General features: G+C 47.3%; 1 protein-coding gene across 4 annotated transcripts in view; it reads left to right on the top strand.

Moving 5' to 3' along the window:
- The window catches only part of dnajc13 (dnaJ homolog subfamily C member 13), a 46,403-nt gene that overhangs the window by 20,365 nt on the left and 1,345 nt on the right, over positions 1-24,693 (top strand). For 2 of the 4 annotated variants that reach the window (XM_084475556.1, XM_084475554.1), the window contains 38 exons: positions 145-240; positions 606-746; positions 2,080-2,097; positions 4,447-4,529; positions 4,917-5,070; positions 5,528-5,631; positions 6,460-6,619; positions 6,827-6,889; positions 7,007-7,108; positions 7,419-7,523; positions 7,828-8,030; positions 8,388-8,472; positions 8,729-8,883; positions 9,113-9,158; positions 9,269-9,423; positions 10,258-10,459; positions 10,896-11,011; positions 11,489-11,567; positions 12,326-12,461; positions 12,959-13,143; positions 13,880-13,954; positions 14,576-14,695; positions 15,433-15,588; positions 15,920-16,162; positions 17,721-17,834; positions 18,321-18,437; positions 18,820-18,997; positions 19,557-19,648; positions 19,730-19,829; positions 20,184-20,258; positions 20,417-20,529; positions 21,025-21,194; positions 21,345-21,387; positions 21,503-21,676; positions 21,865-22,044; positions 22,658-22,798; positions 23,293-23,436; positions 23,775-23,874. In XM_084475556.1, the coding sequence (XP_084331682.1) occupies positions 145-240; positions 606-746; positions 2,080-2,097; positions 4,447-4,529; positions 4,917-5,070; positions 5,528-5,631; positions 6,460-6,619; positions 6,827-6,889; positions 7,007-7,108; positions 7,419-7,523; positions 7,828-8,030; positions 8,388-8,472; positions 8,729-8,883; positions 9,113-9,158; positions 9,269-9,423; positions 10,258-10,459; positions 10,896-11,011; positions 11,489-11,567; positions 12,326-12,461; positions 12,959-13,143; positions 13,880-13,954; positions 14,576-14,695; positions 15,433-15,588; positions 15,920-16,162; positions 17,721-17,834; positions 18,321-18,437; positions 18,820-18,997; positions 19,557-19,648; positions 19,730-19,829; positions 20,184-20,258; positions 20,417-20,529; positions 21,025-21,194; positions 21,345-21,387; positions 21,503-21,676; positions 21,865-22,044; positions 22,658-22,798; positions 23,293-23,436; positions 23,775-23,874 (4,723 nt within the window). The remainder of the gene's footprint in view (positions 1-144; positions 241-605; positions 747-2,079; positions 2,098-4,446; positions 4,530-4,916; positions 5,071-5,527; positions 5,632-6,459; positions 6,620-6,826; positions 6,890-7,006; positions 7,109-7,418; positions 7,524-7,827; positions 8,031-8,387; positions 8,473-8,728; positions 8,884-9,112; positions 9,159-9,268; positions 9,424-10,257; positions 10,460-10,895; positions 11,012-11,488; positions 11,568-12,325; positions 12,462-12,958; positions 13,144-13,879; positions 13,955-14,575; positions 14,696-15,432; positions 15,589-15,919; positions 16,163-17,720; positions 17,835-18,320; positions 18,438-18,819; positions 18,998-19,556; positions 19,649-19,729; positions 19,830-20,183; positions 20,259-20,416; positions 20,530-21,024; positions 21,195-21,344; positions 21,388-21,502; positions 21,677-21,864; positions 22,045-22,657; positions 22,799-23,292; positions 23,437-23,774; positions 23,875-24,693) is intronic. The other 2 variants (XM_084475557.1, XM_084475555.1) reach the window with 1 other exon arrangement.

Genomic DNA, 24,693 nt, shown 5'->3' with positions numbered 1-24,693 from the left:
TGCAGAAGCACCCTATGCTATCGCAGTCTGTCCCCAGGTAGCATGAAGCACTACAGCAATGCTGTGTTGAGTCGTGGATGATTGCAAGTGTAGTGTTAGCTCTGTGGATGAGCTAACCTGCTGTCCTGTCTGCCCCCCCACCAGCCCACCGGCCTGCTGGCTTACCTGGATAGCCCTGACCCCGTCCCTGAGAAGGACACAGACAGGATGCACATCCGGGACAACCTCAAGATCGCCACGGTAATGGACGAATAGAAAGTTATAATAACTTGTCTGTCTGGAGTTATCGGGGTATAAACCAACCAGCCAACCAGAAGGTTCCAGGCATCACCCCGAATGTCCATAGTCTACCTGTAGGCATCCTTGATGCCCTACTGCCTACCTTAATAAGTGACTGTCTCAATCTTTGAAGTCTGCTTGTCAAACAGTGTTAAATGTGTCTTGATTTTTCCCGGGATTATTTAACTGAGATTGTAATCCCGGGAGTTCCTAAGAATGTTTGAGAATGAAAACCGAGCTTGGCGTGCCCACCTCCCGCTCCTCACCTGTCCAGGTGTGTTTGTATTCTTGATGATGAGGCTCTGAACTGTCTCCCGGTCTCGTAGGACCAGATGGGCCGGGTCAAGGTGCCGGACTGGCAGCGAATGGCGGGCAAGGCGGCCAAGGAGGTGGAGAAGTTTGCCAAGGAGAAGGCCGACATCGTTCTGATGCACTGGAGGGACAAAATGGGCATCGTTAAGAAGGAGGTGAGGCCACCACCTCCCTGCTCCCGTGGGGGCGGGGGTCATGGGGTCAAAGGGTCATCTTTTGCCGTTTTCCCATTAGCACCTTGGGCCGCGCCGGGCCGTACTGTAGCATACCGTGCAGATTTGCGTTGCCACTGCCATTTTAAACATGCAGAGCTGTGCTGCGCCGTGCCGCACTCGAGAGGGACCATCTCAGAGGTCGAGCCAGAGTGAGTCCAGCCCGCTCGCAAGTGGGCCGCGGTGACGTTTGATGCAGTTTGGAGCGAAAAGTTGTCCCTGAACTTGTAGGAGGATTGAGCTATAAAAATACAGCAGTGATGTTATGTAGATGATATTCTCTTGCAAAACAAAATAGCTTGTTGAAATAGGACTGATTTATTGGTCTTCTAAAGACTGGACGTCAGACAATATTTCACACTATTAGATCGATATTCAGCACATTTTTTTTCGCTAGTCAGGTTGGAATGGACGTGCAACTCCTAGCCGCGCTGGGCTGCCACGTCGAGTCGAACGGAACCCTGCCTAGCCTAGCCGGGCCAGTACAGTATAGTGGAAAAACACTATGTGTGTTTAGTGCCTAGCTTAGCTTACCTAGCTCCTGGTACGTTTTCCTGAGTCAGTCTACTTTGCTGTACTGGCAGTCAGTCCCTTCCCGGGGTCACAAGGTCTGGCATGTGTGATCTGTGCTCAGCATGGCTAGCTGCTGCTGCTGCAGTGTCTGTGGAGTCTGCTTTGCTGTTCCACCAGGGCCAGACATGCCCGTGCTTTGTATAATGGCCGATGGAAACAATTTGTTTGGACCATTTCCATGGCTATCTCGTGTGTGTGTGTGTGTGTGTGTGTGTGTGTGTGTGTGTGTGTGTGTGTGTGTGTGTGTGTGTGTGTGTGTGTGTGTGTGTGTGTGTGTGTGTGTGTGTGTGTGTGTGTGTGTGTGCGTGCGTGCGTCCTTCGTTTGCAGCTTTGTGTCTTTTCTTCAACTCTGAATTAAGCTGATTTCTGCTGCAGATCTAATTTGACATGGATCAGGAAGTTCTGTTTGGTATTTCAATCCTGTTTTTGTGTTCATGACTGACAACAAGCTAATCAAATAGTTTTTGAGTCTGTTTTGCCTGTAGCATGAAGCACTAACATTATGTTTTGCATGTTCACTACTGGGGAATACTTAATAATAAATAAATGAATGCATTATAATATATAATAATATATATAATAATTGTGATTTAATTACAGTCATGTCACAGTTTCTATGACGACCGTTCATTAATCTCTCCTGTGTTGTGTCTCTGCCCCTCCCCTCACTTTGTCTTGATTTCTTTCCTGTCAATCAATGTAGCAGGACAGGAATAACCTGGTAAGTATCACTGGCCAATGGGATCAATCTGATCTTTCTCTTTTGACCCGCCCTCTTTATCATTGTCATCATCAGAGCCCATGATTCCATCAGTTTTTGTCTAGGTGTGTGTGTGTGTATCCAAAATGGTTCTGCTGGTGTAGCTCTTGCATCTTCCCTTCGTGGTCTTCAGCTTCTTGTGTCATGTCGAAGACATTGGGGCCTAGTTAGACGGTAAAACGCAGACGTCAAGGCGCAAAGTCAAAGTAGCTTTGTGGGCGGTTCTATGGCGCTGTTGCTATTATGACGGCGAGATAAATGAGCTTTGCGCCCGACGCAAATCTAAAATGGGTTGGTCTGAAACCTGTAGGTGTGTTTTGGGCGTAACATGCAATAAACCAATGTGAGTGGCATCTCCCATCCCCTTTAAGAGCCAGCGCATTTGACTTGACAAGTTTATATTTTGACAGCGCGTTTGCATTCTCCGCTGAGACAGATGCATGACCACATGAATTTCAAACTTCAAATGGCTCAGTTTATGGCCAAATAATAGGCCTAATTCACACATGGAATAGCGTTTTCTTCTACAACTTCAGAAACACTTCGTCATGTGTGTCGTCATGTAAATTGCGGCAAAGACAACTTAACACATATATGAAAAGTCCTGTGGCCGCAACTGTGGGTCTATTTAATGATATGCGGCAATACATTAACAAACATTGTTTGTTACCAGTATTGTATACATTATCGTTATCGACTTGTGTTCATAATATGCATGTGTCCCCCTGTTAATATACATCGCCATGGACTGTATTATGTGTTACGTGTTTAGTTTGCGTGTGTTTAAACAGATGGGTGCGCACACACACACGCGCCAAGCATCACCCGCATTCATTCATTCTTTTAAACACTCACTCGCGGTAAAACTATGTTTTCTCATGATTAAATCTTCATCAATCCCGAAAGATATGGGCTTGTAAACAATGTCTGTGTCAAGAAAATATGTGTTTGCTTGAGTTTATTATTGTTATTATTATTATTATTATTATTTAAACGCATGGCATAGCCTACTCTACTGTGTTCATTCATGCATGGAAAAAAATGTTTCCACAATCTATGCTATTTCTATGCAGTTTCACTCATATGAACAATCGTTGACATCATCGTTGACATCATAATATTTAAATCAGCCTAATCCTTTGTATGTTTGTGCTGTGTATAGCCTACGTGTGTGTGTAAGCGTATGTTGCAGTTCCGACCTGCCATGGCACGTCAAAATAGCAACACCAACTGCGCTATCCGCCACTGACTTTACACTAGGTATTTCCCGGTCAGTTGCGCAATTGTACTGGCGCAATGCTTAGATCGGTAAAATAGCACCAAGTATCATTTGCGCCGGAACACGCCCCTGCTTTTCGCCGACACGCCTCTCCAGGCGCAAGTGTAGTGGCGCCTGGTTGCTGCGGGGGAAAATCAGCTTTGCGCCGGGTGCAAACTAGCAACGACACATGCGTCGGTGTAGAAAGTCAATTGCGGCGGGCGCAAGATGGGGCCCATCGTCTTAATTCCCCACTTGTCATGACATCATACCATCACCACAGCCTCTCTCATTTGCTTTCTCTGTCTCTCTCTCTTTCCTCCACTCTCTCTGTCCGTCTCGCTCTTTCGTCCATTCTCTCTGTCTCTCTCTCTTTCTCCATTAAACCTGTCCGTCTCGCTCTCTTTCCTCCATCCTCTCTGTATTTCTCTCTCTTACCTACACTCCCTCTATCTGTTTGTCTCTTTCCTACACTCTCTATCTGTCTCTCTCTCTTTGGCTCGTCCACACTGCAAAGCGCTCAATTCAGATTTCTTACTCAGAACCGATTTTTTGGTTTGGCTGTTGACATTCATTTTTAAACGTAGCCAATAGCCAATATTCGCAAAAGCATCCCAGAGAGAAACACAGGCGCTATTGTGGGTAATGGATCACCTGAAAAGGAAAAAAATATCATTGTTAATGGCCTTCCAACATCAATTCTATAAACAACTATTTTAATTAGTAGTTTTCCCTCCACTGACTCTCTCCCTCACAACCTTCTTCCATGTTTGTATTCACTCTCGCTAGAGAGACGTTATGTAACATGAGTTCCGATATGACTTGGCATAGTTTAGATATGTTCACACTGAGGTCACATTGCAAGAAATCTGACCTCCATCGGATTATGTCCATATATGAAAGTGCCCCGAGTCAGAATTGAAAATATCAGATTCCATGTGATCTGTGTTGTTCACACTTCAGATTTGGGCAACTTTTGCGTGCAGTGTGGATGTGGCATACATACTCTGTGGTGCGTGTGTGGTGTGATGAAATGTTCTGGTTGATCCTAGAACCCCAACCAGAAGCCTGTCATCTTGCGGAAGAGGAGACAGAGAATCAAGATAGAATCCAACTGGGAGCTGTTCTACTACAAGTACGTCTTGACTGCTGTGTACACACCTTTAAATACACATATATATGTACCTGTACACACACGCATATATGTACCTGCACAAACACGCATATGTACCTGTAGGTCCTGTACATACTTTTACACCTCTATCAACACATTTATAGAGATACACACCTGCTGCTGCACATACACGATAGATACGTTTGTACACACACACACACACACACACACACACACACACACACACACACACACACACACACACACACACACACCTCTTAACACTTATACCTACATATGAACTTACACCAGTTGTTGGTTAACGTACGATTATGTTATTACGTTACATTATGTGATGGATTTATCAGCCAGTCTTTGAGGACCACTTCGTCTCTCCCCCCTCGCCAGGTTCCAGCTGGACCACGCCCGCTCCAACCTGATCTGGAACCTGAAGACCCGGGAGGAGCTCCGGGACGGGCTAGAGGGGGAGATGAGGGCCTTCAGCGTAGACCGCGAGCTGGGCAGCGCCAGCGTCATCTCCTGGAACCACCAGGAGTTTGAGGTCCCAACCGAAACTTACCCACTATTATCAAAATACCCGCCAACTACAACTCAAATAGAGATAATTTAGTTTTCGAAAAGATTGCAATTCTTAATCGTCAACTTTACTGACATCAAACACCAACACACTCCCCAAGTTATTGTATGGAACCACCAACAGTCCAAGGTCTGTACTTGCTCAACCCAGCACATGGACTACACTGTAGTAGTAGTTGTAACCCACCAAGTTGGATGCTTCATGAACGTCACCTACATCATACTAAAATATATCATAGTACAGTTACATGCATACGGTAATGTTAACTTAGTTGAAGATTAACTAAATGTTAGTTGTAAAATGACTGAAGGAAAAGCTATAGGATGAAGTTTTTAACTTCTGAGTTGAACCAGCAACTATGAACTACTTTGCTGTGTTTTCAAATCCTGTATTTTAACATCTGAATACCTTCTGTCTCCAGGTGCGGTACGATTGCCTTTCAGACGAGATCAAGATCGGCGATTATTACCTCCGCCTCCTGCTGGAGGAGGACGAGAACGACGAGTCCAGCGGCATCAAGAGATCGTAAGACAACCAAGCATTAACCACATCATGTCCTCATAAGACACTGTACCGTATCGTCTACATTTACCAACCCGTTTACCATATGACGTCCTCATAAGACTCTGCCTTATCGTCTCAAATTACCAAAACATTTCCAATTTCATGTCCTCATAAGACACCATCGTATCATCTACATTTTTCAACCCTTTTACACACAGCACTGGCTGAACACCAGTCCGAGGTGAGGACTGCTGGACCGACCCATTTACACTTCCTTAAGTCCTATTAAGTCAGTATATTGTATACATTAACCAAGAAAAATGCAAGAAAAATCGGTTACATTAAATTAATCTTCAATGAATCTTTTAAATTAGTTAGGAAGACCTAAGGTCTTAAAAGAAGTCTCCATAAATCCTTATCCTATTCGTCGTATTCAATTAGATCAATAAAAAATTTAAAACTGTTGCAGCTATCCTGCACTGATCTCTGGTCATACTTTGAAACCTGGTTCTGAAGCAGTACAACTTTCATCACTTTCATGTGTTGTCCTTTCATTGAAAAGAAGTGTACAGGAGCCTAAGGCCCTGTCCCCTAGATTTGAGCCCTTACCCTAGATTTTGCGCGTTCCCGCAAAGGGATAGGGTGTCCCAATACTTGGGAGCAAGGGGGAGTGCTGTTTTTCCCTTAAAATCAACCCTTGAACGCTAGCCAGCACGGGAGCTGACTTGAAGCTAAAGGCACTCAAAGCAAGTGTTCTTGTTAAGGGGAGAGAAATGGGACTGGGACTCAATCTCTCTCTCTCCTTCTTCCTCTCTCTCCCCCTCCCCATCACTCTCCCTCTCTCCCTAGGTATGAGTTTTTCAACGAGCTGTACCACCGCTTCCTGCTCACCCCCAAGGTGTCCATGAAGTGTTTGTGTCTGCAGGCGCTGGCCATCGTCTACGGGAAGTGCTGCGAGGAGATTGGACCCTTCATCGACACCAAGTACATCGTCGGCATGCTGGACCGAGTCAGTATACCGCTACCATATTTTATATTCCCACTTTTGTTTTTGTTTTAATTCTCTTCCAATACTTTTGCTTCTCATATTCATTAAAAAAAAAATAATAATAAATAAATACAAAATATATATATATATTTGTTATTTTTGTGTTTAATATTATAATGATTAATATTATGCTCAACACAATATTTCTCTGTCTTGTTGTGTTTTCAGTGTACGGACCGACTGGAGCGAGACAGAATCATTCTCTTCATCAACAAACTGATCCTCAACAAGGTCAGCTAACCTTGGCTACCTAGCTTGCATTAGCCATCTAGCTCACTTAAGCCCCCTTGCCCGCTTTAGCCACCTTGCTCATTTTAGAAAATATGAGCCAACAATTTTTTGTTATAGAAAAACGTGAAGGAGGTGATGGACTCCAACGGGGTGCGGATCATGGTGGACCTACTCACCCTGGCCCACCTCCACACCAGCAGGGCCACGGTCCCACTACAGGTACACGGGAACCCAGTAGATATAAAGGGGTTAAGGTCTGTTATGTGCCATGACAACATCATCTGATATTCCCTTGGAATCCCATGACTACAGTGTGTTTTTATACAAATATGTTTCATGAGGATTCGTATTTTAATATGAAATTAATTTTAAAGTTGACTCGCTATTTGAATGATGAATCATTCAATTAAACTGGTTTAATATTTTTGTGTTTATAATAAGTTTTTACACAAATATAAAAATGTAAAAGTTCACAAAAATATTTGATATTGACACACGCATAACGGGCTGATCTTGAACGCACCCTCAGACCAACGTGATCGAGGCGTCCCCGGACATGAAGAGAGAGAGTGAGAAGGAGTGGTACTTCGGGAACGCAGACAAGGAGAGGAGAGGGCCCTTCAGTTATGAGGAGGTATGGACGTCAGTTCGCTTGGATTCGCTCTATTTGTAATCCTGAGAGTGCTGCTTTCTGCATTCGAGTGGTTGACGAACTTGCATCGTTACTCTTTACTGTTAAGTCATATATCATATCAAGGTTTATCCAAAACGACGTATAGTGAATTCAGATGCATACATTAAAGTAGGGGCTAGGCATCTTGCTCTAGGAAGGCCAGAGGCAGACTTTTTGTGGTTGAACCCAGGACGGTTCATCTTTGGTCTGTCCTCACCACTCACTCGTCCTTCAGGCTAACCTGTGTTCTGTGTTCCTGCTCCAGATGCAGGAGTTCTGGAGCACAGGCGTGCTCACCGCTAAGACGCGGTGCTGGGCGCAGGGCATGGACGGCTGGCGCCCCCTGCAGGCCATCCCTCAGCTCAAGTGGTGTCTCCTAGCAACAGGCCAGGCGGTGATGAATGAGACGGACTTGGCCACGCTCATCCTCAACATGCTAATCAGCATGTGCTCCTACTACCCCAGCAGGTATCTGTATAAGCCTTGCTTAGTGTAGCATTGCCTAGTCTACGTTAGCCTACCCTAGCCTATCACTTAGCTTCATCTATTAACGCCTATCTTGGGAGAGTTTTTCCAAGCCTAACCTAACCTTACCCAGCCTTGTCTAGTTTAGCCTAACCTAGCATAGTTAAGTTTAGCCTAACCTACTTTAGGCTAGTCTAGTTAAGCCTATCTTTACCTAACCTAGCCTTTACTAGGTTAGCCTAAAAAAGCTCTGTCTAGCCTAGTTTATCCTAGTCTAGGTGAGTCTACTGTCTTAGCCTAACTTAGCAAAGATTAGCCTATCTTAGCATAGCATGTGAAGCTAACTGTGTGTTCTCCCAGGGACCAGGACAACGCCATCATCCGCCCGCTGCCCAAGATCAAGAGGCTGATCAGTGACAACACCTGCCTGCCTCACATCGTCCAGGTGAGCCCAGAGCGCCGGGTTCTGCCCCCAGTCAGAGAGGAGGCATCAGAGGGGGTCCTACATTTGGTTCAGTGGTTTAAAATCCTGCAATCCTATTCAGAAGAAAACACTCTTTCTCCACCAATTCAAATATCAAATGTAACATTTTTGAATGTCCAATTACATCTTTGGGAAAATCCAAATCAAAACCTCAACCAATCCATGACCCAGTAATGGTTTCAAACTATGTGTGTGTTTTTATGTTTCTCTTCTCCAGCTGCTATTGACCTTCGACCCCATCCTGGTGGAGAAGGTGGCCAACATGCTCTACCTGGTGATGCAGGACAACCCCAACCTCCAGCGCCTGTACCTCACTGGGGTCTTCTTCTTCATCATGATGTACACCGGGTCCAACGTGCTGCCCGTCGCCAGGTCAGGGCGCTCACACACACATGGATACACACTTTGTGATGCCATTATATATTTACGCCCTCACATATGCTTATGTATACTCACACACAAATAACATATGCTCATACACACACAAATGTCTAAACATGGACATAAATCCCCATGCAGACTCAGACACAACAGACACACAGACCAATACACAAACACACACACATCCTGATCCTCCTCTCCTTCTCCCCCATCCCTCCAGGTTCCTGAAATACACTCACCTCAAACAGGCCTTCAAGTCCGAGGAGGTAAACCCACACCACCCACACACACACCCCACCTGATTCCTTAAAGGCATCTATAGCCAGTGCACAGAGAGCGTCAGTCTGCCCCTCTGACCTCTGACCTTGCTGTGCAGTCCAAAGGCCAGGACATCGTGCAGCGCAGCGTGCTGGGCCCGGTGCTGCCCGAGGCCATGGTGTGCTACCTGGAGAACTACGAGGCCGAGCGCTTCTCTGAGATCTTCCTGGGGGAGTTTGACACGCCCGAGGCCATCTGGAGCAGTGAGATGAGGTCAGGTCACCCCCTCCGCCCGGGATCAGTGAGACCGTACCAGCGTACCTGGTCGTGTTCAGAGTGCATACTCAGATTTGAGGACATTCAGTAGAACTAGTTTCTAGAAAAGAACAAAGAACAGTCACTGAACAGAGTGCTGTAAGAATCACAAGACGGACACAAGAGGAGAAGAGTATTTGAGTTTTAGTGATAGTGCATAATGGATGGATCAGAGTCAGTCAGAACTCCTTCCAATCTGGTGTCCGTCAGCAAGTAATGGGTCTTTATTTAGATGTATAATGATGGGTGATGATGATGATGATTTGTGCCTTTTGGATGGACAAGAGAGTGCATACACACAGGGACGGCGCTACACCGGGGTTAGGGGGTGCTATAGCCCTGTCAAAAATCTGTGTAGCCCCAGTTAAGCCCCTGTGTATCATAGCTGCTTTTATTGAAAAAAAAAAAAACTGAAGTCGTGAAAATCAATTATTTTCTTAGCACCCCCACCTATCGGTCAAGCTCCCCATTAGCACCGGGAGAGAAAAAATCCTGGCGCCGTGACTGCATACACAGGACAGTGAAGACACAGGACAGTCAGGACAGGACAATGAAAACAAGACAGTCAGGACAGGACAGTGAAGACACAGGACAGTGAGAACAGAGGACAGGACAGTGATGAAAGGACAGGACAGTGAGTACACAGGACAGTGGGTTGAAGAAGAGAGAGGGAATGACCTGTAACACAGGACCGCAGGTCTGAATCAAACCTACAACGCTACAGACTAGACGCTTCTCTTGTCTGGGTGTTTGAGTGTCTTCCCCGTGTTTTAAAACATTATACACCCTCAGGCGTCTCATGATCGAGAAGATCGCCGCCCACCTGGCGGACTTCAGCCCGCGGCTGCAGAGCAACACGCGGGCTCTGTACCAGTACTGCCCCATCCCCGTGGTCAGCTTCCCCCAGCTGGACAACGAGCTCTTCTGCAACATCTACTACCTCAGGCACCTCTGTGACGCCTTGCACTTCCCCGACTGGCCCATCAGAGACCCGGTAACGTGACCCATCATGTTGACTTTCATTATGTACCGTCTTCGACAGGGGAAATGTAGCAGCGACCCAACCACTCAACCATTACTAACATGTTATGGGCTAGAGGTCTTCACAGGACCCTAATGGGTAACTCGTTCTGAGATTCGATAGGATCCGATAATTATAAAAAGTGACATTACAGACCCTACATGGTGCATGTCCGAGTATGCATGAAAGGATTTTTAAAACTTACTTACTTGAAAAGACTAAGGTTTTGTCTTAAAGGATAGTCTGCAACATGTAATCCATCTTTACGGTGCGCCCCTGTAATCTGATCCTAATGGTCAGCCTGATCATCACGCAAGTTAAACAGAGCTTTCATGCACTCATTTTTGATTTAGGAGCTGACCTTGTGTTGGGTATTTATGTGTCACTCTGTCTTTGCTACCCCCTGCAGGTGAAACTACTAAAGGACACCTTGGAGGCGTGGAAGAGAGAGGTGGAGAAGAAGCCTCCATCCATGTCTGTAGACGAAGCTTACGAGGTCCTCAACCTGCCCAAAGGACAGGGACAGTGAGTTAACCCTGAGCCACCACAGTGTCGCTTTCCTCCAAGAGTCAAACATCCTAACCACCACACTAGACTATCCACTAGAATAGATTATCCACTAGAATAGACTATCCACTAGACTACATTATCCAATAGACTAGACTATCCACTATATTAGACTATCCACTAGATTAGATTATCCACTAGACTAGGCTATCTACTTGACTAGACTATCCACTAGAATAGATTATCCACTGGACTAGACTACCACCAGACTAGAATAAAAACGTGTCTGATAATGCATTATATAAAGTGAAGTATATTTTTGAAGTACATTTTTGAAGTACAAAAATGTATATTATTTTACACTTGGTAAATAGATAGTGTACATTTGGATTAATGAATGAACGGCTTTAAATGCCCATCTCTGTTCCTCTCTCAGCGTTGTTAAAACGGGTCTGTGTCAAACTTGTGTTTGTGCTTGTGCTTGTTTGTCCTCAGGCACGATGAGAGTAAGATTAGGAAGGCCTACTTCCGCCTGGCCCAGAAGTACCACCCTGACAAGAACCCAGAGGGCAGGGTGGGTGTCTCTAATATGTCCCCACACCTAACAAGCGTGAACTTCCTGTGTACCATATATATGTACCCACACCTAACCAGTGTGTACTGTTTGCCTTATGTACTTGCCACTAACCAGAGTGTTGTTCCTGTATATATAATATGTACTTACACCTAAGTCAAGTCAATTTTTATTTCTATAGCACATATACAGACGGCTGAGCCGCACCAAAGTGCTTCACAAGAATGTGCTTAAGCACAATAAACATGGCCTAAGGCAAAAAGAAAGAAAAAAAAAGAAAAGTGTTAAAAGACAATGACTAAAGCAATGCAAAAAAAGAGAAAATTGAAAAGGTAACCAGGGGACACTATGCACTGGTACTTAAAAAGCCTAAGCCTAACCTAAGCAGTGTGTAATTAATGTTTGGGTGTTTGAGTATGAACATATACCAACAATCTACGCATACACTGGCTGTGGAACAGCTTTGTGCATGTTGTATGCGTTGGTCTCAGTTCATATTAACTCAAAGTTAATATGATATATCTTGTAAAACATAGTTTACGTTTTGGAAGTATGTTACGTTTATAAATCAAAATGGTATATTGACTACATTTTTGCAGATGTTCTTTCTGGCCTCTTAAAGGGCTTCATGATTCATGTTTCCTGTTTACACACACATCGTCTCCCTCGCTCTCACACCACACACCACACAGACACACCACCACATAATTAAGCCTCAACACTTCTGTCTGTCTGTGTGTTGGTTTCTTTGTGTGCAGGACATGTTTGAGAAAGTGAACAAGGCCTACGAGTTCCTGTGCACCAAGTCGGCCCGCATCGTAGACGGGCCCGACCCGGAGAACATCATCCTCATCCTGCAGGCCCAGAGCATCCTCTTCAACCGCTACAAGGAAGGTCCGCGTTACAACGGAGCCAAGGGAGCTAGTGGACCTAATGGAGCTGATAGAGCTGCTGGAGCTCAGGGTGCTAGCAGAGCTAATGAAGCTAGTGGACTTAACAGAGTTGAATAAGCTACTGGTGCTCATGAAGCTATTGGACCTAATGGATCAAATGAAGCTAGAAGCTCAGGGAGCTAATTAAGCTACTGGAGTTGGTGGAACTAATGAAGCTAGTAGGCCTAATATAGCTAATAAAACGACTGAAGATCAGGGAGCTAATGAAGCTCACATAGCCAACAACGCTAGCTGATGAAGCCAATGTTGTTCATTTAGCTGCTACGGTGAAATAGTGTACAGACATTTTTCAAATGAGAATGTTTAGTATCTCCCAATACAATACGATCATCAAATATTACCTGAGAAATTAGGAATACAAAATTTAATTGAATTTGCAAATGATACATTATAATGTATAATTATGCTGAAATGCCTCCAAAAATGCCCTTGGAACAGAACTGGAGCCCTACAAGTATGCCGGCTACCCCATGCTCATCAAAACCATCATCATGGAGACCAGCGACGACCAGCTGTTCTCAAAGACCTCGCCGCTGCTGCCCGCGGGCACCGAGCTGGCCTTCCACACGGTCAACTGCTCAGCGCTGAACGCAGAGGAGCTACGGCGGGAAGACGGCATCGAGGTACCAAGCTAGCTAGCAGTGATGGTACAATTCAGTTGGCTAGTGGGGTAGCAGCAACTCTTGGTTGGTAAATAATGGTGAGAGAATCGGAATCTGTTTGGGAAAGTGAAAATGTAGAGTGTTTATATTGTCTATATTTCAGATATTGTGTGTGTGTGTGTGTGTGTGTGTGTGTGTGTTAGAGCATGGAAACCCGACCCGAGCCCGATGGTACCTGACGGGCCGGGTCGGGTTGTGACAAATATTTAGAAATTATGCACGGGGTCAGGCTCAGTCACATCTGCGCGATAAGGCGTTGGAGTTGGCGTTGCTTTTGTGTTAATTTTACTTTGCTGGGGACACTCGTGTTAATTTGAATTTCATAGACTACCTGTCCTACAGATCCTCAGAACCTTGTTATTTTATGGAATTTATCGTTATCAGGGCCATTTTTGTGGGCCTTTGTGAATTTCAATTGGTTATGATTCTGCGCGTTAATGCGCGCTTGTTGCGCTCATCTGTTGACATTTCCAAATGCCTTGCAGTTATTTAATAAAGGCGTGCTTTCATACACACAAACGTAAACGTGTCATTAGTATGAGAAAAAATAGACTTTAACTGTGCCTGGCTCGGACATATATATCTTGATGTCGGGCTCGGTTACTTCTGTCGGACGCGGGCCGGGCACGGACAGAAAAGTGTGTGTGTGTGTGTGTGATACCTCCTCATGCTGTTTGTTTTTCCTCCTCCTGACCAGGTGTTGCTGGAGGCGTTCTCCAGGTGTGTGGCCGTTCTCACAGCCTCCAGTAAGCCAGGAGACATGTCTGTCCAGGTAAACACTGCTACTACACAGTAATAATACACTGTACACCACTGGTTCTCATTGTTCACGGTTTCATTCGTCATGAAGTCACGACGAATATAGTTTGATTGAAAGCTGTTTTTACCAATATTGTAGTAATCAACTATGCTTTCATGTACTGTCGAAAACATGGAGCAACAAAAAACTGCAACAATTGGGGCCAAGTCAATATTACAGTAAGCCTTTGTTGAAATAAGATTGAAGCATTAGTTAATTCATGGGCTTCTTTCGAAAGATTAAGGTTTGGCATTTGCGCTGAGACCCACTCCAAATTCCCTTTGAAATGCCTTCACAACCCAGCAGTTGAAGAATCTCACTACTCAACACTACACTCACTCCATCTAGTGTCTGGGGAGAGGTACTGCACAACTTGTCTACTGGTCACAATCTGATGTGATTCATGAGTCATATTTGTCCACCGTATCATACAGTGTATATGTGCACTGTATCATACAATACACTGATGTAAAGTTATCCAAGTGATTGATGTGTTATATAATGGGATGTATAAACATCACAGTATGTAATGTGATGTGTGTGTGTGTGTGTGTGAGGTGATATCTTAATACCTAACGTGATGTGTGTCTTCAGGTGTGCGGGCACATCTGTAAGTGTTACAGCGTGGCGGCTCAGTTCGAGGAGTGCCGGGAGAAGATCATAGAGCTGCCCAACATCATCAGAGACCTCTGTCACCTGCTCTACTACGGCAAGGTGAGTCCCCGGCCTCTGTCAGGTCCTCTACTAGGGCAAGGTGAGTCCCCGGCCTCTGTCAGGTCCTCTACTACGGCAAGGTGAGTCCCCGGCCTCTGTCAGGTCCTCTACTAGGGCAAGGTGAGTCCCCGGCCTCTGTCAGGTCCTCTACTAGGGCAAGGTGAGTACCTAAGTTACCTGAAATATATATTATGGCTGCAGGATAGTCTGTTTATCAGTCAATAGATTTGTTATCAAAAATGCTATTGAGGAAGACCTCAGATTACCTTGTCATACTCATAATTCCTCTGCTCATCTTCTCCTTCTCCATCTCTTTCTCCATCTGCTCATCCTCTTCCTGGCTCCTTGCTCCATCCTAACCTCCCTCTCTCCTCAACCTCCTCTATCCCACTCTCCTCCTCTTCCTCCTCCTCCCCCCTCTGGTCTCCCTCCTCCCTCTCTCTTGTCTCCCCCCTCTCTCTGGTCTCCTCCCTCTTTCTGGTCTCCCCCCTCTCTCTGGTCTCCCCCCACTCTGGTCTCCTCCCTCCCTCTGGTCTCTCTCCTCCCTCCCACTGGTCTCCCCCCTCCCTCCCTCTGGTCTCCTCCCTCTCTCTGCTCTCCTCCCTCCCTCTGGTCTCCCCCCTCTCTCTGCTCTTCTCCCTCCCTCTGCTCTCCCCCCTCTCTCTGCTCTCCTCCCTCTCTCTGGTCTCCTCCCTCTCTCTCCCCCCTCTCCCCCCTATCCCCGGTCTCCTCCCCAGGGTCTGCCCCGGACCGCCGCCCTGGCCGTGCAGTGCGTCAGCTCCTTTGCGGTGGACTTCTTTCTGCAGACCCACCTGTACCACGCGGGTGTGCTGTGGCACCTGCTGGTCTACCTCTTCAACTACGACTTCACGCTGGAAGAGAGCGGCGTGCAGGTCGGTACACAGTCAGCAGGGGCCTCACGTGCGATATCACAGCGTCTTCCGTCTTCCGAGTGCTGATACAATTTGCATCGACTGTCTGCACTACAAATGTCAATAGGATATTACAATTTATTTTGTCCTGATTTTTATCTATAGTGCAGTTTAATTTATAAGTTGGGGTTTGGGGTTCGAGGTGTTCTGTCGGTATCCGCGACTGTATTTCTTTAAGGAGCATGCTAATGCCTTTAGAAAAGCAGCACCATTTTTTTGGCGTCAACTTGAACCTGTATTGCAGAAGAATAAATATATGATGTTCGCCTGCATGGATCTTTCTTTCCTCCAGGCCAGCCTGGACACCAACCAGCAGGAGGTGGCCAACAGCCTAGCCAGGATCAGCCTGGTGGCTCTCAGCCGTCTGGGGGGCTACACCCAGCTGATGGCCCCCCCCAGCCCCGGCGACGGAGCAGCCCCGGAGACCAACGGGGTGGACGCCACGCCGCCAGAGAACCCCACCATCCGCAAGAGCCTGGCGGCCATGTTGACGCCGTACGTGGCCCGCAAGCTGGGCTCTGGGACCCCCGCCGAGGTGGGTGGATGTGCTGATGATACACACAAGCGCACGCACTCACTCACACACTGACACACACTGACAAGCACACCATTCTGACAGGCCCGCCACAGTTACACACAACAGACGTACAGCACTGATACACAATGCACTGACCCATCACACATTGACACACAGACACACACCACAAAGCCACCCGCCTCTGTACTGAACACACAAACACTTGCTTCACATGCCGCACCTGACAGGATCCGTGTGTCTAAGCCCTAGGGGTGTCCCCGACTAAATATTTACATAGTCGAATCTGATTCGTCAAGTCTTGCCGATAGTCGACTGATCCTTGAATCATGTTTTTTTTTTTTTTTGCTCATTGATCCAAATATTGCCGCTTTTCCACCGCCAGTATCAGCTCGACTCGACTCAACTCGCCTCGACTCAACTCGGTTCCAGGCGCGTTTCCATCTAAAAAAGTACCTCTTCAATGTGGGCGGGTCGTAGAAAATAACCTCTCCACCATGGGCGGGTCGTCATTAGGTTTTAATCACGGGAGATTGATTCCCGGGAAATCTGAATCTGATCAAGACTATTTCCTGATTCCCGGGAAAGGTTATGATGGGAAATAAAATAAAATAAAAAGCGCAATGACTGCGCGTCTATTGTTGTCATACGGTAACGTTGATGGAGGCGAAACTCGAGCCCTAGGAAAGGAACGACACTAAAACGAAACAGCGAAACGCTGATCCTCAGGAGCCGGTCCGTGGCTACAGCCACGCCGGACACACACAGCCACGCCGGACACACACAACCACGCGCAGCCTAACTCTAGCCCCGGGAAAGGAGCGACACACACACGGCGAAACGCCGATCAGTGTCCCCCTCGGGAGCGGGTTTGTGGACTCCAACCACGCCGGACACAACTTAACTCTCCCGAGGGGGACACTGATCGGCGTTTCGCCGTGTGTGTCGCTCCTTTCCCGGGGCTAGAGTTAGGCTGCGCGTGGCTGTGTGTGTCGGGCGTGGTTGTGTGTGTCCGGCGTGGCTGTAGCCACGGACTGGCTCCGGAGGATCAGCGTTTCGCTGTTTCGTTTTAGTGTCGTTCCTTTCCTAGGGCCCGAGTTTCGCCTCCATCAACGTTACCGTATGACAACAATAGACGCGCAGTCATTGCGCTTTTTATTTTATTTCCCATCATAACCTTTCCCGGGAATCAGGAAATAGTCTTGATCAGATTCAGATTTCCCGGGAATCGCGTCTCCCGTGATTAAAACCTAATGACGACCCGCCCATGGTGGAGAGGTTATTTTCTACGACCCGCCCACATTGAAGAGGTACTTTTTTAGATGGAAACGCGCCTGGAACCGAGTCGAGGCGAGTTGAGTCGAGTCGAGCTGATACTGTCGGTGGAAAAGCGGCATAAGTGTGTTTTGCCGAAGATTCGACTATGAGATTGGCAGTCGAATCAGGCTCCTTCGATCGAATCACCAAATAGTCGAATATTCGGGGTCACCCCTACTAAGCCCTGCTGTGTGTCTAAGCCCTGCTGTGTCTCTGAGCCCTGTTGTGTGTGTGTGTGCAGGTGTTGAAGCTGCTGAACAGTAACTCTGAGAACCCCTACCTGATCTGGAACAACGGGACGAGGGCGGAGCTCCTGGAGTTCCTGGAGGAGCAGCAGCGGGAAAACATCCACATGGTAAGGGCCTGGGACTGCCCATTGCTCCCAGATCCTCTAGTGAACAGTCCTGGTCTGCAGCGTCAATGGGTACGGGATTTGAGTTCACCGAATCTGACAAATAACATTTAGCAGACGCTTTTATCCCAAGTGACTTACGACAGTTCATTCACACATTCATAACAGAGTCAGCCGTGCAGGGCGACGGCCAGCTCGTCGGGAGAAGTTAGGGTTAAGCATCTCGCTCAGGGACACCTCAACACTCAGCTAGGAGGATCCGGGGATCGAATGAGCAACCTTCCGGTTACCAGTCAAACCGCTCTACCTCCTGAACTAAGCCAAATTCCGAGGGGGTTTCCTTAGACACAGAGTGAATGTGGCGGACCTCGACTTACTACTACCATCCAAGCATTCTCTTGTATAAGAAGCTAGCTGAGTGTGAAGCCCCCCCTTCCAGTGTCTCTTTCCAAGCTTTGCAGTAACGTCAGTGTTTGGTTGCTCTTCCAGGGAGAGAACGACAAGACGTTTGGCTCCGAGTTTGTGTTCAGTGACCACAGCAAGGAGCTGATCGTGGGGGAGATCTTCGTTCGGGTCTACAACGAGCAGCCCACCTATCCCCTGGAGGTCAGGTCACATTCCTAATAGGATGACTGGTGTACTGACTTACATGCATTTACATATCATTGAAGTCCTCAATTCTCATTAAAAGGATGCTGTAAGATTACAGTGTCGCTCATCTAGATGGTGGTTTATTTATGTTGCCTGATAAAACATGCTTCTTTAAGTCTACTAATTCATTCTTATTGATAATTGACATAATCATTAATTAATACAAATGATTTTGTTGAACATCTGTTCCTGCTGCCCAACATGTTTTACTGACACTATTACACTCCATACTCCTCCAGCCTCCACCTTCATCTCGAATGTGAATGTGTGTCTCTGTTTGTGTGTCTACGTGTGTGTTGGTGTGATCCTCCATGTGGGTCTATGTCTGCGTGTGTAGTTCCCCAAGGCGTTCGCGGCCAGCCTGCTGGACTACGTGGGCTCCCAGGCCCAGTACCTGTACACCCTGCTGGCCATGAGCCAGAGCAACAAGGTGGAGTCCCAGCAGCACGCCGAGCGCCTCCGCTTCGCAGAGATGGCCCTGGAGGCGCTGCGCAACGTCATCAAGAACAACCCAGGTGACCCACAGTCCTCTCTGTCACCCACAATCCCCTTCCTTACCCGCTATCTTTTCTGTTACCCTCGATAATCTAAGTTACCCACAATCCCCTTCCTTACCCGCTATCTCCTCTGTTACCCTCGATAATCTAAGTTACCCACAATCCCCTTCCTTACCCGCTATCTCCTCTGTTACCCTCGATAATCTAAGTTACCCACAATCCCCTTCCTTACCCGCTATCTCCTCTGTTACCCTCGATAATCTAAGTTACCCACAATCCAATCTGTTTTCCCACAATCCCCTTTGTTACCCTCTATCCCCTTCTTAACTGACAATACGCATTTTTACCCACAATACCATCTGTATTATTTTAAACTAAAATTTTAAAAAAATCTTGTTACCCTCTTGTTCCCTTTACCCAAGTTCTCTGGGTAATAAGATTAGATTCAACTTTTTGTCTATTGCACAGTTAGTGTTCATTTATGCCCCTCTAGAAAAACAGACCAACCAATTGTAGAGTCAGACTGAGAGAGCCTTGTGGGATTTGTCTTAATGAATGGTGTTCTGTTGGTCCACAGGTTCAGAAACGGAGTGCATCGGACACTTTAAGCTGCTCTTCTCCTTGTTACGCGTCCACGGCGCTGGCAAGGTTCAGCAGCTAGCTTTAGAGGTAAGAACCTTTCTTCAGGAGACCAGCTGATACCGTGACCCCAGAGTGATGATGGAGGTCTAAACTGTGTTTGTTCTCCAGGTGGTAAACACGGTGACGTCCAACCAGGAGTGTGTGAGCAACATCTCTGAGTCCCTGGTCCTCTCCAACCTGCTGGTCCTCCTCCACTCTCTGCCCTCCAGTAAGAACACACACACACACACACACACACACACACACACACACACACACACACACACACACACACACACACACACACACACACACACACACACACACACACACACACACACACACACACACACTGGCCATTTTGTCTGCCAGTGTTGTGTGGTAGAGTCATCATTCTCTGTGTTTATATTGGAAAACATCACTGGTGAAGGCTGTGGAGCTTAAGTACTTTTATACAAGAACATACCACTCTTTTCCCTCACTGTACAACACACAGGTGCCCAATGACGTTGCCCTTCATAATATGAGAATATGCTGAGAGGTGTTTTCATACAATCGCTAACCGTCCCTTTATCACTTCCAGGCCGCCAGCTTGTTCTGGAGACTCTGTATGCCTTGACCTCCAACACAAAGATAGTCAAAGAGGCTATGGCCAAAGGTTTGTTCATTACTTTCTACTGACTACTTAGTACTTATCAATACTGTTACCGCTGGAGACCTGGAGTCACAAATAGGCGCTATCTGTGTCAGATAGCGCCTGAGACAGATTGCAGTCACACCTGTAAACTCTCTCGTTCTCTCCCTCCTCTCTCCCAGGTGCTCTGATCTACTTGCTGGATCTCTTCTGTAACTCCACCCACCCCCAGGTACGCTCCCAGACGGCAGAACTCTTCTCTAAGATGACCTCAGACAAGCTGGTTGGTCCCAAGGTGAGCATGAACACAACGGTCTCACTGTTGAACCCCAAACCCTCCCACCCTCCCTACTGAATTAACTAATTCAATCATTGATTTTGAATGAATCAATTAATTAATTTTGTATTAATTGAATGTTTTGGGCATCTTGCCATGATACAACCGCCATCGTCGGGTCAAGATGTCAACACACTTTGCTTTCCTTTGGTTCATCCTCACAAAGTTACTAACCCCCCGGCACCATTTAAACGTTTGTTGAATTGCCGCAACTTTTAACAAGAGATCCACCACTTGTCACATTTTACACTTAGCCAGACGCTTTTATCCAAAGCCACTTGCGATAGTGACTACAAAATAAAACATAGTCAGAGTAACTGTAAAAAAGTGCCGCCCATGTTAGTTTCTGAGAAACAACTGGACCAAGTAAAGAGCTAGCTAAAGGATCCACGGTGGTAGACAGTAGGATAAGGACTATATTTCAACTATTGATGGTTGACGGCTGTTCTGCAGGTGCGTCTGACACTGATCCGCTTCCTGCCCGGTGTGTTCATGGACGCCATGAGAGACAACGCCGAGGCGGCCGTGCACATCTTTGAGGGGACGCACGAGAACCCCGAGCTCATCTGGAACGACGGCTCCCGCGAGACCGTCTCCACCACCGTGCGGGAGATGATGCTCGAGTAGGTCCCCCACAGCCAACGGGAACACCCTGATCCAGCCTTTGCGTTGGCTTAATGTTAGCGTTAACAATAGCATTAGCGTTAGCATTGATATTACCGCACTCATGCAGCTTCATAATGTTCTTGTCTTCTGTTGTCTTTGTTTTCCAGTCACTTTAAACAGCAGAAGGATAATCCTGATGTCAACTGGAGGGTAAGTTTAACTATTACATATTAGCAGGTAAATGTGAGTCGTATGTACAATAGACATCGAATGCACATTGATGAGAATACACCTTTGCACCCTGACCTCTGACCTCTGCCCCCAGCTGCCAGAGGAGTTCACGGTTGCATACGGCGCGGGACAGGGAGAGCTGGAGGTGGGCGGGGTCTTCCTGCGTATCTTCATCGCCCAGCCCGGGTGGGTCCTGAGGAAGCCCAGAGAGTTCCTGGTCTCTCTGCTGGAGACCATCACGGAGCTGCTGGAGAAGAACAACCCCAATGTACGCATATATACACATGCACGCACGCACAAAGACACACGCACACATGAACATGAAAACACACACACTCACTCAAAAAAAACACATGATACACTTATGCACACAATCATACACTCACTTATAGACAACACACGGATATACCAATAAACCCTAAAATTGTACGCCTGCACATCCCCTGTCTCCTGCAGGGAGAGGCCCTGGAGACCGTTACCACGGCAGCAGTGTGTCTGTTCAGCACGCAGGGCCAGCTGGCTGACCAGGTCCCTCCTCTGGGCCACCTGCCGCGCATCCTGGCCGCGCTCAACCACCGCAACAATGCCATCCCCAAGAGCGCCATCCGCCTGCTGCACGTCCTGTCAGACAATGAGGTAAGGTAGCGCCGATGGTTAGCATGCTAGACAGTGCAGAACGGCTGGGTAGCATGCTAGTTAGCACGGTGCAGCGAGCAGCTGGTTAGCATGTTAGTTAACACAGCGCCGCTAGTACCGATGCTATGTAGTGCAGCGAAGCATGGGTAGAATCTAAAATGATAGATAATAAATATTGAATCGGGGAATAGTTTTGAATCAATTTGACTCGAATTGTGACCCCCCCCCCAACCCCAATAAGAAGTGGTGAAAAGTGCAGCCGCTTTAGTTAGCATGGCGGGGTAGCATGCTAGGTTGTGCAGCAATGGCTAGCCAGCATACTAGAATATTACAGTACATTAGTATATTAAATAATATGAGAAGTGCTTTTAGTGTCCAATAAAAAAAGTTCAATAATGGCAAGTTGCTCCAGAGGGAGTTTCAGGAAGACATGTGGACAGAAATTGCCAACATATTAATCTTACTTATTTAGGCTTTGGCAGCCCTGCTGTTCGCTAAAATACTAGCTATAAACCTTCTCCTGTCTTAGCTATACTATTATCCTGCAGTATTATTGCAGTGTTTTAACGCAGCGTGAGCTCCGGTGAAGTCATCCTCATGTGTGTGCGTGTAGCTGTGCGTGCGGTCGATGGCGGCGCTGGAGACCATCGGGCCCCTGATGAGTGGCATGAGGTCGCGGGCCGACATGGCGGGGCTCGCCTGCGAGGCCCTTAACCGCATGTTCCAGAAGGAGCAGACCGACCTTGTTGCACAGGTACATACTGACATACACTTCTTTCTTTCTTTCTTTCTTTCTTTCTTTCTTTCTTTCTTCAAGTCATGTGGGTTAACAGACTAATACTCCTATTTGTACACCTGACCCTATTTTCAACAGCCAATCCGAAGTGGAATAACCTAACGCTGTGTTCACACTGCATACGTCCGTCGACAGATCTCATTGACCTTGCATGGGGCGCTCTCGAAGTGCATTGTGGGTCGGTCTGTTCTGTCGGCTTCGTTGCCTGCGTCAAAAAAGTTGAGAAATGTTCGACTTTTCAGGCAGCGACGGATCCGTTGGCCAATCAGATCGTGTTATGCAAATATACGCAAATACACGGTCCAATGAAATCGACCTTTGTAATACAACCCGGGAAAACACATGGATACGTCAAAAAGCCCCCATCCGTCGACAGACGTGTGCAGTGTGAACGCGGTGTGACCCAGGTACCAGCAACACATGTTCTTCTGTTTGGGCGGTGTGTGTCCCAGGCCCTGAGGGTGGAGCTGGTCCCCTACCTCCTGAAGCTGCTGGAGGGCATCGGTCTGGAGACGCTGGACAACCCCTCCGCCACCAAGGCCCAGATCGTCAAGGCCCTCAAGTCCATGACGCGCAGCCTGCAGTACGGAGAGCAGGTAAGTTTGCCCCGCCCTCACCCTCTTCCAGAACCTTCAACGAATCAGAGGGTTACGGATGTAGCTATGCTCCTATGAACTGGTGGTCAGAAGGAATGAAATGGAAATAATCCTATACCCTAACACCCCCACTTTGAGGAAAACATAACAAAGTTATGGGTCAAATGGGTCAGACACTGTAAATTGAGCACATCTGCACCCAATAAAACAAAAACCAAACTCTTACCACTCGGCCTCCCCATATCTCTTTGAGTTTGACAGTTTGACAGCCGACCGGAAGTAGGAAGTAGAGCCCAGCATAGATTTTCCGGGGTTAATGCGGATTGTTTCTCCTCCAGGTGAATGAGATCCTGGCCAGGTCCAGTGTGTGGAGCGCCTTCAAAGACCAGAAACACGACCTGTTCATCTCTGAATCGCAGACAGCCGGTTATCTCACAGGTAACTCTAACCTCCTTTCTCTATTTAAGTGTGTTCACCATTAAGCCGTGGTCCTCAGGGGTAAGTCTCCCTCCCTGGTGCCGGGTCTGAATTGCATTCTGCTTTTACCTTCGAAACCTTAACCTCTTTGTGCCTAACTCCTCCACACTCCTGCAAACGTTTTCCTCTCCTCCTCCTCCTTCTCCTCTTCTCCTCCTCCTTCTCTCCTCCTTCTCCTCCTCTTCCTCTTATCCTCCTCCTCCTCCTCCTCCTCCTCCTCCTCCTCCTCCTCCTCCTCCTCCCTATGCTCCTCAGGGGTGTCCACTCCTTCTCTCCTGGCCGCCAGCAGCCCCCTGCGCGGCGGTCTCTAGACTCCTGAGCTGGCCTCAGTTGCTCTGAAGCAGGTAGAGCTACACCTGGTGGCTCCTCCCACCTCCTCCACCTCCCCCCTCACCCCCCTCCATCTCCATCTCGTGTCCCCTCCGACACCCTCGTTTCCATTTCCACCTCCCCGCTCTCGGCTCTGCACACGGCTGTCAGCCAGTTGGTTTCACACCTAACTTAGTTGCTCGGCGTGCATCAATAACATCCTGTATTCATCATGACAACCAGGAGAGGACCTTCCTGAAAATGGCAATTCTTGTAGTGGTTTGTTTGTTTTTGTCAGTGGTTTGTAGTTTTTGCCCGTGGTTTGTTGTACTCACTTCATCCACGCCCTTTCAACCATGTACCATGTCTGCTAACTCCCCATCCATCCTACATGTTTGAGTTCAAGACTGTGCCTAAACCCAGTTAACCTTGTGAGCTACATCGCTAGCCCTCCAGAGTAGTATCTCATCC

The sequence above is a fragment of the Micromesistius poutassou genome (assembly GCF_964030765.1).
Source record: "Micromesistius poutassou genome assembly, chromosome: 11".
NCBI classification, from domain to species: Eukaryota; Metazoa; Chordata; class Actinopteri; order Gadiformes; family Gadidae; genus Micromesistius; species Micromesistius poutassou.
Note: the sequence above shows the minus strand (reverse complement) of the source record. Positions and strands in the feature narration are given on the sequence as shown.